This window comes from Fragaria vesca, linkage group LG6 (genome assembly GCF_000184155.1).
Source record: "Fragaria vesca subsp. vesca linkage group LG6, FraVesHawaii_1.0, whole genome shotgun sequence".
NCBI classification, from domain to species: Eukaryota; Viridiplantae; Streptophyta; class Magnoliopsida; order Rosales; family Rosaceae; genus Fragaria; species Fragaria vesca.
Window position 1 is genome coordinate 33,884,812 of NC_020496.1, and position 13,667 is coordinate 33,898,478.

Genomic DNA, 13,667 nt, shown 5'->3' on the forward strand with positions numbered 1-13,667 from the left:
GAGAGAGAGAGAGATCATTATGATTGTGGAATGTTCAAAAATTAGAGGTCTTACTACCAATTTAGAAGGTATGAGTAAAATTTTCTAAAAGAAAGGTTTTTGTTGAATTGCATTGAATAATGGGCATTTTCAGAAAAGTATGAGGTCTAAATAGCATTTTAGTTCTTTGTAAAAACAAGTTTGAGATATGTTTACTGAGGAGGTCTAAGTGCCATTTTGGATGTATGAATAGAAGCTCCCTAAAAAAAAAAAAAAACTCTTATTAGCTTGTGCTTCATTACTCTTACTGGGTAATTGATATTAAATGTACACAATATTATTGATATTGAAAACTTTCTTACTCATATACTTTTCGTATAGTTAAGGTTGTAATAGTATTAGTGAGAAGGCTATGTCGAGGCGACAACATATGGCGATGTCTGAGCGATGGCAGATGTCGTCGTCGAGGCGACAATGAAGTTTGACACCATGACAGATCTAGGTGCACAGAGCAGAGTTGGGCGCCAAACTATGTGCCTTGATTGTTGTGGGCCTAGTTAAGTTGACATGGGTGCCTACTCACTTTTGGGTTAGAATCTGGGACAACGCCGCTTCTTCCTGACGATGTCGCAGCTGCCCCAGAGCACCTCTCCCTGGCCGACATCGTACACAACCCAAGCTTGACCTAGCCTCTCTCTGTCCTTACCGCCACCACTTCCTTCGTCGAGCACAACGCCCCGACCGATGACGACGACACTATCTTTAAAACAAGCTCCACAGGTTGGCGGCCCCCCGCCATCTCTGATTGTACGACAAAAGAGAGAATTGCCGCCTCGCCTCCCATCGAAAGCAACCACATAGATGATGCCATACCCACTAGGATCCTATCACTTGTCCTGAAGCAATTGACAGATTCAAAGCCATCAATGATGAGAGAAGCCACCTCGATCTCAGCCGAACAGAAGAAGCACAAGAGGAGAAAACGACACCGATTTTAGCCCCAAACAAGTTATGAAATGGAGCCACGCCCCTCCTAACCTCCTTGCCCCAATCATCATGACTCCACAGATTTGGTCATGCGTCATAGACTCGAAACCGAACCCTCTAATTCAATCTATGTGCAGCAACAACTAGTGTCACCACTGTTGCTGCCACTTGCTATGGTTGTGTTAAGTAGTCGTTGCACACCACCACTTGTTCAGAAGGGAAAAGGCCTCTTGGATTGTTGAACACCCTTGGCCGCTGGTTCAGATTGAATCGCTGAGATCGCCTTATTCCCTCATTGAAGAGGGGGGAGATTTACCAGAAGACTTAGGCCAAAGGCAGCCACCTCCAGCCCTAGTTTGTTAGCCTTCAAATAATTCTCACCAAAACACAGTAGCTTGAAAAAAGTTCTAGTAGGAGAAACATCTAATTGTCTAAAAATTAACTAATTCTGAGCATGCCAGATAGACCGAGCAATAAGAATAGCTTTCTAAGGATTTTCAGTCTATAAGTGACAAGAGACTTTATCCATGAAATAAAATCACTAGTCCAATCCAATGAATGACAATCAAAAGAAATGGTCCAAATCTAATTAGCAAAAGAACACTGGAGAAACAAATGATCTATATATTCCACATGATTAGAACAAAAGGGACAGGTGCAAGGAATGACTGAATTATAAGTAACTAGTCTATCACGAGTCTCCAAACGATTTCTAAGTAGAAGCTAAGAGAAAAATCTTTACCATAGGAGGTAAATGAAGATGTCAAATCTTTACTTTAAAAATATGCTCTCTCCTCTTCTAGGTCATAAGGGCATGCTGCCCGACCTTGGTTATGGCAACTTCTTCCTCCATACTCAATGGAGCAAAACTCTGGTGCCCTCTGTGGTATCATAACATTCAAGCAAGGTTACAGTCATTTTGCACCCCTCCCTTTTTAGAAAACTGAAAAGCAACGTCCTACCCAAGTCAATTCTTGGTCCGACAAATTGGTTGACCCTTACATTCAGGCCTCTTTGGCCAAGTTCTAAGGAGGAGGATTAGAAAAGGATTTACAATTGAGAGGTCCACGTTGCCCTGCAATGGTGGTGCAAAGATGATTCGACCAGTTCGATGGTGGTGGTTCTGATGTGCAACAATCCAACTTTGTCGATTTTGGTAGGCATGGTGGTGAAGTTTTTGATGAAGCTAATATCGTCGTCAAAAGTGGGTGGTTGCCATTGTATTCGCCTGAGGCTGTGGAAGGTGGCTGGTTCTCTAATACCGGGGCTGGAGGTGGTGTTGAGGTGCCGGTGGGAGATTGCTCTCCACTTGGCTCGAGGGGATATAGCTCAGTTGGTAGAGCTCCGCTCTTGCAATCGTTTCGTTGCTCTCTACTCGATCTCATTAGCGTGTGATAAAATGAAAAAAGCTATGGCTTTTGTAGCATTGGAAAAGGCAAGATTCCTATCTCCATAAGTCTCTCTTTTATTACTTTCTTTCTTTCATAACTTGCTTGGCATTCTTTCCTAAAAGAAGGTATTCCCCCGTTAAGGACTTATGACCTATCAATGTTATTGAACGTAGCAGGAGAACGTTTGTAAGCGGTCTAAGGCCCTTATTTCTTCCAATTATGTTCTCGTACTATCAAGAGTCTTGTGTAGGAGAATTTCACACTTATCTCACAAAATCAGTTAGAAAGTGCGGGCCGCGGTCTCAAAATGGAAGTTTTTCGCCTCTCTGCTTTAAGATAGCGCAGAAGGTTTCTTAGGGCCACTATGTTCGCATCGCCTGACTCATAATCGAAGTGGTCTCGTGCAATCTCATGCGCGACCATCATTAAGTTGGGTCTGAGCTGCCCGTGGTTACAGAATTGCCCAGCCCCTTAGGAAAATCCTATTGATTACAGCTTTCTCCAGACCTCAGGGAAAAACATGAAAAAAAAAGAGAGGCTCGAATGGTACGATCTCTCCGTCACCTCAGAATGAAAGGGGCGATCTTGTAGTTCTTGGTATGTGAAGATACGTTGTTAGGTGTTCCGTTTTATTTTCCTATTGAGGCTGAATCTAAACCTATGCTCGAGAGATAGCTGTCCATATACTGATAAGGGATGTATGGATTCTCGAGAAGAGAGGAGCCGTGGTGGTCCCTCCCGGACCGCTCAGATCCCACGAGTGAATAAAAAGTTGGATCTACATTAGATCTCACTAAATTGCTTTGACGGCGATACTGCCAGGGGATAGAATGTGTTTTGCCCTAGTAGGCCTTAATGGGCTTGGCCCGTTTGGGCCTATTAAGGCTGCTCAGGTTGGTCTTCTCAGTTGGGCTTCTCTGGGGATGAATGTAGAGGCGTTTGATCAACCTCAAAGTGAAGGACGAGGTGCGACTAGTGCTCTAATTATCGCTAAGGTTTAGACTTGGTTTTGGTCCTGGTAAACTAGTTAGCATTCGTAGAGTATTTGATAGTTTCTGTGGAGCCTAATTTACCTGTAAAATAAAAATGCTTAACTGTTACAAAGTGGACGTACTTAGGATTTCATAACTTATTATGTTTTATCTAGTATAGGATTTGCAATTCTACAAAATGATGCTTTCTGACGACCATACGAGGTGCGTTGTTTTTGTATAGCTTGCTCTTTATTGAATTGAATGACCTCTGTTTGAAAAAGAAGATGTCAAATCTTGGTATGGAAAGAGGAACTAGAATGTGTTAGCATTAAAGCCACCCAAGTATAAGGGGCAAGTAATAGAATAGTAGGGTTTAGAGTAGGGGTTGTCGAACCCAAGGGATTAGGAAATCCCACCCTAGCTAGGGGAGTCCTAAGGTAAGCTTGAAGAATATGCAAATATACATTCATAAACAATGACTCAAAACAGAATCAAAGTTCATGGTGGGTATGTGCAAATTTGTGGTGATTGATTTGGTTTGGAACAAAAAGAAACTACTAAAGCAAGTAAAATGAACTAAGCTAAACTATATAAGTTGTTGACAAATGGATGGGAGTTAGAGCTTAGGTTGTTCACCATAGCCTCTCTTGCATGCATTGATGATCAAGCTACAAGTAATGCAATCTCAATACCCAATTACCCTCTTAGCATCTGGTTAAGACTACTAAGGCCTAAACTTTTTTAATGTTATCAATTCTAACCGATTAAGTCTAGAATTGACTACCTAAGCACACATCCTATTACCGAGTAAGTCTCAATTCAATGTTCTTAGATGCATAAAGATCAAAGTTTAGATAACCAAGCAAGAAATCCTAGGTCTAGGTGATTTTAACTCACTACCCTCACATGCACACATGGTGTGCTTTCATGCTTTCTCTTGCTAAAAGGTACTCAATCTCTTAACAAAATCCCATGACATGACAAACACATCAACTTAAATTGAGTAGACCTAAGTAAATGCATTCAACTCTTGAATAAACATGTGAAGATGGTATTGGAAATTTGCATCAAATATAATATAACATCAATTTCATACAAGATCCCCTAGCCCCAACAAAATCACTACTCACTTATGTTTAGAGAAACAACATTCAACATCCAAAAATACATCAAAAGTAAAAGAGTATAAGGTAAGAGATGACTAATGATGAAGATGGAAGTGGTGGTGGAGATGTGTCTCCAATGTCATGAATGATGTGTCTTCTCCTCCTTGCTCCAAGCACTTTAGGATGTATGAATGGTGAAATTGAGGCTGTAGGTGAGATGTATGGTGGTGAAAGGTTTGATGGTTATGGAGGTGAGGGATGGAGATTTGGTGGTGGAGATGGAGATTTGGTGGTGGAAATGGTGTTGTGGTGGTGTAGGGAGAAAAAAGGATCTTGGAGATGAGAGAGATGCAGATTGGATGAAGTGTGGTGTGTGGAATTGGTCTCTAAAGCTCCCAAAAATCAGCTAGGTATCTAAGGGGACAAGATGCTAAGATGTTCTTACACAATTTGGCTCCATGTGGTGCAACACTTCAAAAACACAAAATGGTGGGAATTGCTTTGAATTTCAAATATAACATAGTCTCACCACCATGCTCTTCCATGGATGGGACAAGGCCTCCATGAGTGGCAGTTTGTCGGGAAATCTTGCCGAAAATGTTTACCGGAAAATCTTGCCAGAAAAGTTCGTCGGAAAATCTTGACTTGTATTTTCTCGCCCAAATTTCATGTCTTGTGCTTCTAGCTTTGAATGCTTTACTTTCAAACAAAAAAAGTGGGTGATTTCCTCTCATTGCATTATTTTCTAAAAACAAAAGAAAATTAATTAACGATAATAAAATCACATGTAAGTACAAGGCAATATCCAATGTTTTGGGCACATTTAAGTTATTTGTGTCTCAACAGAATGCTTACCCAAATTTTGAACTTGCAAAAAAGATGCAGAGTCAATAGAAAAATTACATGAAGGAGAAGGTCCCTAAGTAAATTCGTCTCGCTGGCATATATAGGTAAAACAATAGCCAAAATCTAATCAACTACTTCCAAAGGTAAAAGATTCGATAAAGCAGTAACATTTCAACTACCATTAGTACTAAAATGAGAGACTCTTAGGTTAAATTCAAATTATTTCGTTGGTCATTGTTAATGAGTAAATACAAAAGAAAAGGCAAAACCCAATTAAATATCCAAAAAAGAATAGAATTACCATCACCAACAATCCAACGAATACCTTCCAAAAGAATATCTCTATAGTCTAAGATACATTTCCAAGCAAGGGAATTCCCGGCCTTCTTATGAACGGAAGACCTCAAATACTTTTTAGAAACCAACTTGACCCACCAATTTGACCTCAAGTACTGCTTGCGGTATTAAGTAAGAGTTTAGACTAGTGTTATTTTCTTTTATTTCCGTGGATGAACAATCAATAATATCTCCGGCTCGTGATACCCGAGATTGATCTCTTTTATGATAATTTAGTATTGTTTTCTATAGAAGACTAGGGAGCTAATCGACAAGGATCAATAATTGTTTTAGTCTTTTTTTTTTTATAATAAATATCATCTTTTTTTGAATAAATATCATCTCAAGCTAGGCAAATCAATTACATATCCTTTCTCTATCAATAAATAAAAAATTTGTGATACTGGATCCGATCAATACATAATTATTTTAGTTTTGATTTTTCTGTACAAGTGTTTAAGTTGAGAATGACATTCTTAATTGTTTTTCTAGCAAGTAGCATCGCTATTATGCACATTTCTGTCTCGGGAGACATGTATTTTTCTCATTGTCATGTGGGCACCATATACCTCCTCCCATAGGCAAAAGGAGAGAAAAGTTGTATAATCTTGGAAAATTGAGGAAGTGTAATTATCAAGCACATGAAAGGAGCTTCTGGTAAAGCTACCTCCTTGAGAGAGAGAGAGAGAGAAGAGAGTGAGAGAGCAGTCTTATAACCCATCAATCAATTCTCTCACTTTTTGCATTTTGCTCCATTATTTTTGTACGCAGTCACAGTGTCTCTCAGACAAAGTGCACCACACCATTTCAGAAACAAAACAAACTCTCTCTCTCTCTCTTCTTTCTCTCACTGAGAAGAAGTGAAGGGTTAAGAGAGAGAGCTGGCATGGGCCACTGTCAGGTGTCTCCTTTTCACTGCCCCTCTCTCTACACTCCTCTTCCTCCTCCTCCTCCTCCCACACTGAGCCATCAACTTTATCAACCCCTCACTACCACTCCTTTACACCAACACTAGTCTCTCTCTCTCCATCCCATTCATTTCTTCACGCAATTATGATTATCATGAATGAGCTTCAGTAAGCGAACGTCTCTTTCTTTCTTTCTTTCTCACTCCTACGGAAAAATAATGGGCTCGACCTCTCTCACTACTACAACAGACTCAGGAGGCAGCTCCTCCTCCTCCCCACCCAACAACAACTCCACCGACGACTCCCTCCACGGCCTCAAATTCGGCCGCAAAATCTACTTCGAGGATGGAACTCTCGCTCCCCCCAAATCCGGGTCTTCCTCCTCCGCCGGGGTCAAGAAGCAGCGGAGCAGCGGCGGCGGTGGGTTCGTCCATCATGGTCAGCCCCCGAGGTGCCAGGTGGAGGGGTGTAACGTAGATCTGAGTGATGTTAAGGCTTACTATTCCCGGCACAAAGTGTGTGCCATGCACTCCAAGACCCCTACCGTTGTTGTTGCCGGACTTGAGCAGCGCTTTTGCCAGCAGTGCAGCAGGTACTACTTCTACACCATTTTTGCTCTTTCAATTTGTTTGCTTTGTTTTTAATACTTCAGTACTTGTTGTGTTTCACGGTTTGAGCTAAACTTTTGTAAATGTACTTGTTTACGGTTTTTCTGGTTATAGATTTTTGATTGTTATGTTGTTTGTTGGACATTGGTCATGTGTGTACTTTCTGTTTTAGACTTAAATGTGGGGTTTTGGGTTCGTTTGTCTTCCGATTGGCTGCGTGTAGTTTAGTCCTGTTTTTGTTGATTTGTGTTGTTGTTGGCCTCCTGCATTGAGTTTCTGGGATTTCTTCCAGATTGTCTTGTTTAGAGGCTACTCTACAAGTTTGGCTCTTGCCCTGTTTTTGTCTTTTGGTGTATTGACAAGAAAAAAAAAAATTGGGTTCTTTTTTGGATGTGGAAGAGCATCCTTTTTCACAAAACATATGATGCTGTATGATGAATTTAGACACCTTGGCTTCCTGAATGTTTGTCTTTTGGAGTCCTTCTGCTTAAAGGTAGATATTTGATGATTCGGATTATCATGCCTCAAAAATCTGCCGTCCTTTTACTATTCATGGAAATTTCTGGGGTGGTCCTCTGAAGTTACCACAATATCAGGCATGTTATATCGTACTCATCTTAACCTTTAATGGATTCAGAGAACATTTAATTTCGTTGTCTGAGTTACTTGATTTTGGAAAAAGGCTCAGTTTTGATGAAGTCTCTTCATATTAAACATTTAGGTAGTTGGCATTCTCCACTATTGCTCATAATGAGTTTAGGTGAACCCCTGAGTTTGGAAAAAAAAAAAATTCATTTTTGTTGGACCATATTTACATATAAAGAGAAACACAAAGTCCTTGTTAGAATAGAAGCTATGCACTTACAGCCACAGCCACACAGGTAGATCGCCTAACCTACCACCAGATGTTGAAGAGTAGGTTAGCACAACTACCTAATCTATATTTAAATCCTGACATACTATTGAAGAGACTTCCTTTTCTTAGGAAGTGAACAGCTCAACTAGCTCGTTATGTAAGAGACTTCAAATCCTCATGAATGAGGAGGAAAGTTCTGGAAATCATAGGGAATACAACCCGCAGTGGTGTCCAAATACCAAATGCAGCTCCAATAATCTGATAATGTAATGTGCATTCCTTTTAGTTAAGATCCATCAGGTTCTAGATTTGAATCCTGGCAAGTCTCATGTAGAAATACGGTGGAGTTCACTAGCTGCATCGACACTGCACACTGTTTAAAGCAGTTTGCATTCCTACTTGAGATATGATGAGTCATAAATTGCTTGTAGCTGTGTGATGTCATATTTATTTAACTCACATTTCAATAAGATATGGTTGTTTTTATTACTGATTTGAACTCACATATGTGGGAGCCATGAAATTCTTACATGCGGCTTCTGGATGGTTTTCAGGATAATCTAGGTTTATATATAACTCAATGTGATAATTTTAATATTTTCCTTTTTGTTATATTACTTTACAAATCACATAGAATAAACACTACAGTTATGGTGTTTCTGTTTGGCATTCAAACATTCTTATTGGATATATGTGATGGTAGGTCCACCACTATATATATATATATTACTGTGTATTTTAAAGTGTATCTACGTACATGTAAAAGCATAAGTGTAACTTGAGAGCTACTGAATAAGAAATTTTAGATATGGCAAATCTGATAGAGAACTTTTACAGACCAGTCTTGCATAATTAACCGTTACACTATCCTTTCAAATTTGCAGCATTTGATTAGGTTAGTTGGATGCTCTTTAATTTGTAAATTCATAATAATGTATTGTACTTGATTGTGGTGGTTGACCACTGTTTTTGTTTCTGTTAGTAGTGCAACTAGTGTGCTCTGAATACATGTATATTAGGATATACAATTGCAAAATAAGTCTAGCTCTTTCTGCCATGGTTTGTGAAACAACATTTCACTGCTGGGAACCAGTGAATTCAAGGTCTCGTCAGTCGAGTCCATTTATGCCCATACAAAATAACCTCCAGACCCTCCACTTAGCCAAACCACACAAACAATTGTGTATTAACCCCTAAGTGCTCCAATATATATTCTGTTTAGTTTACAATGTGCTGTCTTTGGTTGAGATCCAGTAAGATGATAAATGATTTTTTTACATTGCAAACTTAGCTAATAATCTGATTTCTCGCCAGGTTTCATCAGCTTCCTGAATTTGACCAAGGTAAGCGTAGTTGCCGTAGACGTCTGGCTGGTCATAATGAGCGTAGGAGAAAGCCACAACCTGGATCCATGATGTCTACACGTTTTGGTCGTCTCTCTTCGTCTATTTATGGTTAGCCACTACCACATCATTATTCAAGTTGCACTATATAACAACAATACTTTCTAGATCATTTCATTTTCTTTTATCCTACTCTAACTTTACTTGGAATGATAGAAAACAGCAACCGGGTTGGAAGCTTTCTAATGGACTTCACGGCATATCCAAGGGATGGGAGAGATGCATGGGCAACTGCAAGAACTTCTGAGCGGCCACCTGCAAATCAAACTGTCACTGCTACTGGAAAGTTTCTTCAACATCAATGGCAGAGCAACCCTGAGAATAATCGATCCAATCTTTACCTGCAAGGGTCAGCAGGTGGTACCAGTTATCCTGGTCCTGGAATTCCTCCGGGAGAATGCGTCACAGGAGTCACTGACTCGAGTTGTGCTCTCTCTCTTCTGTCAAGTCAACCGTGGGCCTCTAGAAACCGAGGTGTTGGGACAAATGCCTTCTTAAACACCCAAGGGGCACCCATGGCTCAATCAATATCTAATGCTGGCCCTGTCAATCCATTTCCAACCACATCCTGGGGTTTTAAGGGAAATGAGGCTGGTAGTAGTTCGCATGAGATGCTTCCTGATCTGGGTCTTGGTCAAATCTCGCAGCCCCTTAACAGTCATTACTCTGGTGAGCTCGAGTTGTCTCAACAGGGAAGGAGGCAGCAAAATATGGAGCTTGGAAACTCCAGGGGTTACTCCAGGGGCTATGACTCCTCCAGTCAGCAGATTCATTGGTCTCTTTAAAAGTGGCCTTTCAGTGTCTATTTGTAATCCAAGCCTAAAACTTGATAACTTTCACTGGTACCCGAGTTGACGCTACTTTTATGTGTTAAGACTAAGAATATGATTTATCAGGGTTTAGCCTTCAAGGCTTGAACTGCTTAACTGTGAGGTAGTCTATGAGTTTACTTTGAAACACTTCGGTTCACTCATATGACCAGGTGCTGGGCTAGCCATATGAAACTATGAAAGTGGCTTATGCTCAACTTTGAGTTTGAGAAAAAATCATAGTATCTAGATGGAGCTGGTAAATAACCTATCATCTGTGCTCTAAACAGATGCAAAGACAGAAAAAGAGCTGAAAGTACATTACGGCTATTTATAACCGAGTTGAAACCTCCGACCTACACAATTGGACCAATCCATTAATAGATGAACGCTCTACCTTTACCGGGGGGACCAGGGTCCTTGTAGATCGTAAATGATTTGGAACCTTATTTTATCAATGGTTTATGGAATCCTTTAAAAAGATTAAAACCTTTACGAGGTGAAATTCTTTTCCGGATAAATCAACATTTCAAGAGTTACATTGCACTCCAAAACTGCAAAAAGGGCCATGCCAGAGCCACAAATCAACATTAACTTGTTGTAGCATTCCGCTTCAGCCTTTCAACTTAGTACTCTAGTTGATAGGTATATGCATGACAAATTCTACATCATATACACCCCTTATATGAGAAAACTCAACAGCTCAACCATTGCTCACAGAGGCGTTCCTGCTGGCAGCTCCCTCTGAGGTTAGGGGTTAGCTCCAGGCCTGCAGAAATTAGTTCTCTGTGTGCAACTTCATTGTCTTCTTACTGGCTTTTGACTCGGAGAGTTGCATATTAAGGCACAGTAAGCTGGTTGTGAGCACAAAGAATCCTTCATTGCAAGCAGGTATTCCCTGCCAAACATGAAATACATTCTGGGCATCTCCACACATCAGGATTTAAGTTCAGTGATCGTCTTCATTAGTTCCAGGGCAGCTGGATAATAGTTCCTCCATTGATTCATACTGAAATGAAAACCAAAATTTGTAATTAGGGTATCAGAAAAATTGGACTTGGATCTCTATTGTTGCAAAATGCACACAAGCAATTTCAGGTCAGACTCCTTGCAAAGTAAACAACAAGTTTTTGCACAGCCATGTATTATGCTTACCTGGCATCCACAGAAGAGGCAGTATCGATGCTCATCTCTCAGTTTCATCAATATATCTTGTAAATCCTGTGACGAAAACAAAGAAATAATGAGGACAGTTTATTTCAATGAACAAATAATTTTCAAGTCTACCAGGTAATATCAAGCAATAATCAAAAGTAATAATGAGAACAGAAGTTAGGTAGGAACAAAAGGAAACACTGCACATGCTCCGCATAACTGACTGAACAAGCACACTCCAAAATCCATATGCAAATGGATGACCTAATCCTATCACACCAGGGAAAGAAAATGTGGCATAGCTGAGCAGCAAAATCCAGGACTAGTATCCCTAGTTTCCGCTCTTAGTTGTTCCATGCATAAAGCTAAAACTTTCTTTTAACATTCTAAAGTGATTTCAAGCCAAAATATAAGTCTTTATACTATTCTTTTAACACCATCTCCTCAAACATTTTTCCAAGTCCAATTTAAGTCTCCACTAGATCACTGAACATACAAGAATAAAGAAATAATCAGGACAGGTTATTTCGATGGACAAATAATTTTCAATATTACTGAGTAATATCAAGTAATAATGAAAAGGTAGTAAATAGAAAAGGTGTTAAATAGGAACAGGAGGAAGCACTGCACATGCTCAACAAACTTGACTGAACTAGCACACACTGAAATCCATATGCAAATGGAGAATGACCTAAATGCTAATATACCAAGGAAACAGAATGTGGAATAGCAGAGCTGCAAAAACCAGGCCTTAGTTTTCAAACTTAATTGTTACAAGCACAAAGCTGACACTTTCTTTTGACCTTCAAAAGGGATTCCAAGCTAAATTTAAGCCATTACACTACCCGTTTAACACCATACTCTTCAAGTTTCTCGCAAGTCCAATTTAAGCCTCAACTTGATCAATAAACATGTAAGGACAATGAAAATTCGAATACCAGTACATAAAGCGACATAAAGGATGAAAAATTTACTCAAATTCTTCAAGCACACACAACATTATATAATAGCTATAGCTCAAGCACAAAAAGTGATTATCCGTTTCAATTTGCTATATCAGTTCATTTATTGAAACTCAATATCAGTTTCAATTTGAATGACAATTATCAATATCATCCAACAATCTGCCCTATTCCTACCAAACATGGTTTTAGACCAAGTTTCCCTCACATCAATCTCAAAATACTCTTAACCAGACCCAACTTCGAATAAAAGAAAGTCAAGAAACATACCTCTTCTGTAATCAGTTCCTCTTCCTCTTCCTCTCTGCCCTCCTCTTCCTCATCATCCTCCTTCTCCAACGGCACAACCTCCTTATTCTCCAACTGCTCCAAAACCGCCTTGGCCTTATTAAAATTAACCACCACTCTCCGAATCCGCCACTGCGACTTCTTCCTCGTCCCAAACTCCTCCATCAAGCTCTCCTCATTCCTCTTCTCCTCCACACTCCTCAACTCCTCTCTCTTCCTCTTCTCCTTACTCGGATCCTCCCTCCCAATTCCAGCTCTCGACCGCCGAATATCAACCTTCACCGGTTCGGCCCGGCCCGCCCCCTCCTTCCCCAGGGCAGTACCTGGTGTGTACCCCATTTGCTTCAAAAGCCTAAATCCTATGTTGGACTGTGGAATCGGCGCCTCTATATTCGCCAGGGTTTTCTCATCCTCTTCCTGTTGCTTTCTCTCCCTATCAATCTTACGCTGCTCTTGCCAATTCAGTGCTTTAGGTTTTTTCCTAGAGGGTTGCACAATCGAGGCTTTGCTATTCGAAACCTAAAACAGATACACACCACTACAGTTACAAATTTTTCTCACAACAAAATCAAAATTAGCTTAATCATACTTTCTAAATCGAAATTAGGGTTTTCCTGATTCTTAGGCTAAATATTCAACGGAACTAAACACTGCATTACCTTTTTCGGGAGAGGACCGGAAGTTTCTGGAGAGAGAAACCGAGAGAGGTCCCCCATGTAGTCATCGTCTTCCTCTCCTCCGTTGGCTGGTTCCGCCATAGCTGAGGAGCTTTCATTCTCACAGAGCTTGGGATTTTTCCAGATTTAAATCTGGAGCGTGGGCCGGGTCGGGTTCTGTTCAGGCCCGCATCAATTTGGGTTGTAACAAACTAGAGAAGGCAGCACGTGCTGTATGGGGAAACGAGAAAACGGTTTTGGGTGGTGACGTGTCGTCCAGCTGGCAATTCAGCGAGATTCTCAAGCTCCGTTTAGACATTACCAGAGTCTCTCTGCTTTCTTCAACGTCCACTGCACACAATTCCAAACCCTCTCTCGCTTCTTTATAATCTCTCTCTCTCTC

At 40.4% G+C, this 13,667-nt stretch overlaps 2 protein-coding genes across 2 annotated transcripts; one reads left to right on the forward strand and one right to left on the reverse strand.

The window, feature by feature from the left end:
- The first annotated feature begins 6,718 nt into the window (after positions 1-6,718).
- Positions 6,719-10,313, forward strand: LOC101295640 (squamosa promoter-binding-like protein 17-like). The gene is made up of 3 exons (XM_004304332.1): positions 6,719-7,119; positions 9,306-9,445; positions 9,551-10,313. The coding sequence occupies exons 1-3, from the start codon at positions 6,746-6,748 to the stop codon at positions 10,177-10,179; spliced, it is 1,143 nt and encodes a 380-aa protein (XP_004304380.1). The 5' UTR covers positions 6,719-6,745; the 3' UTR covers positions 10,180-10,313.
- A 563-nt stretch (positions 10,314-10,876) lies between these two features.
- Positions 10,877-13,366, reverse strand: LOC101302686 (coiled-coil domain-containing protein 75-like). Its single transcript, XM_004306173.1, has 4 exons — positions 13,268-13,366; positions 12,591-13,127; positions 11,359-11,424; positions 10,877-11,212 (listed from the first exon to the last, which is right to left on the reverse strand). Exons 1-4 carry the CDS (start codon positions 13,364-13,366, stop codon positions 11,153-11,155), a joined length of 762 nt encoding a protein of 253 aa, XP_004306221.1. The 3' UTR covers positions 10,877-11,152.
- Positions 13,367-13,667: the final 301 nt, after the last annotated feature.

Excerpts from the sequence above, each read along its gene's own strand:
- LOC101295640 (XM_004304332.1), top strand. The coding sequence starts at position 6,746 with ATGGGCTCGACCTCTCTCACTACTACAACAGACTCAGGAGGCAGCTCC. Across the intron at positions 7,120-9,305 it reads TTTTGCCAGCAGTGCAGCAG|GTTTCATCAGCTTCCTGAAT; the intron begins GTACTACTTCTA and ends ATTTCTCGCCAG. Across the intron at positions 9,446-9,550 it reads TCTCTCTTCGTCTATTTATG|AAAACAGCAACCGGGTTGGA; the intron begins GTTAGCCACTAC and ends TTGGAATGATAG.
- LOC101302686 (XM_004306173.1), bottom strand. The coding sequence starts at position 13,366 with ATGGCGGAACCAGCCAACGGAGGAGAGGAAGACGATGACTACATGGGG. Across the intron at positions 13,128-13,267 it reads CCGGTCCTCTCCCGAAAAAG|GTTTCGAATAGCAAAGCCTC; the intron begins GTAATGCAGTGT and ends TATCTGTTTTAG. Across the intron at positions 11,213-11,358 it reads GCCTCTTCTGTGGATGCCAG|TATGAATCAATGGAGGAACT; the intron begins GTAAGCATAATA and ends TTTTCATTTCAG.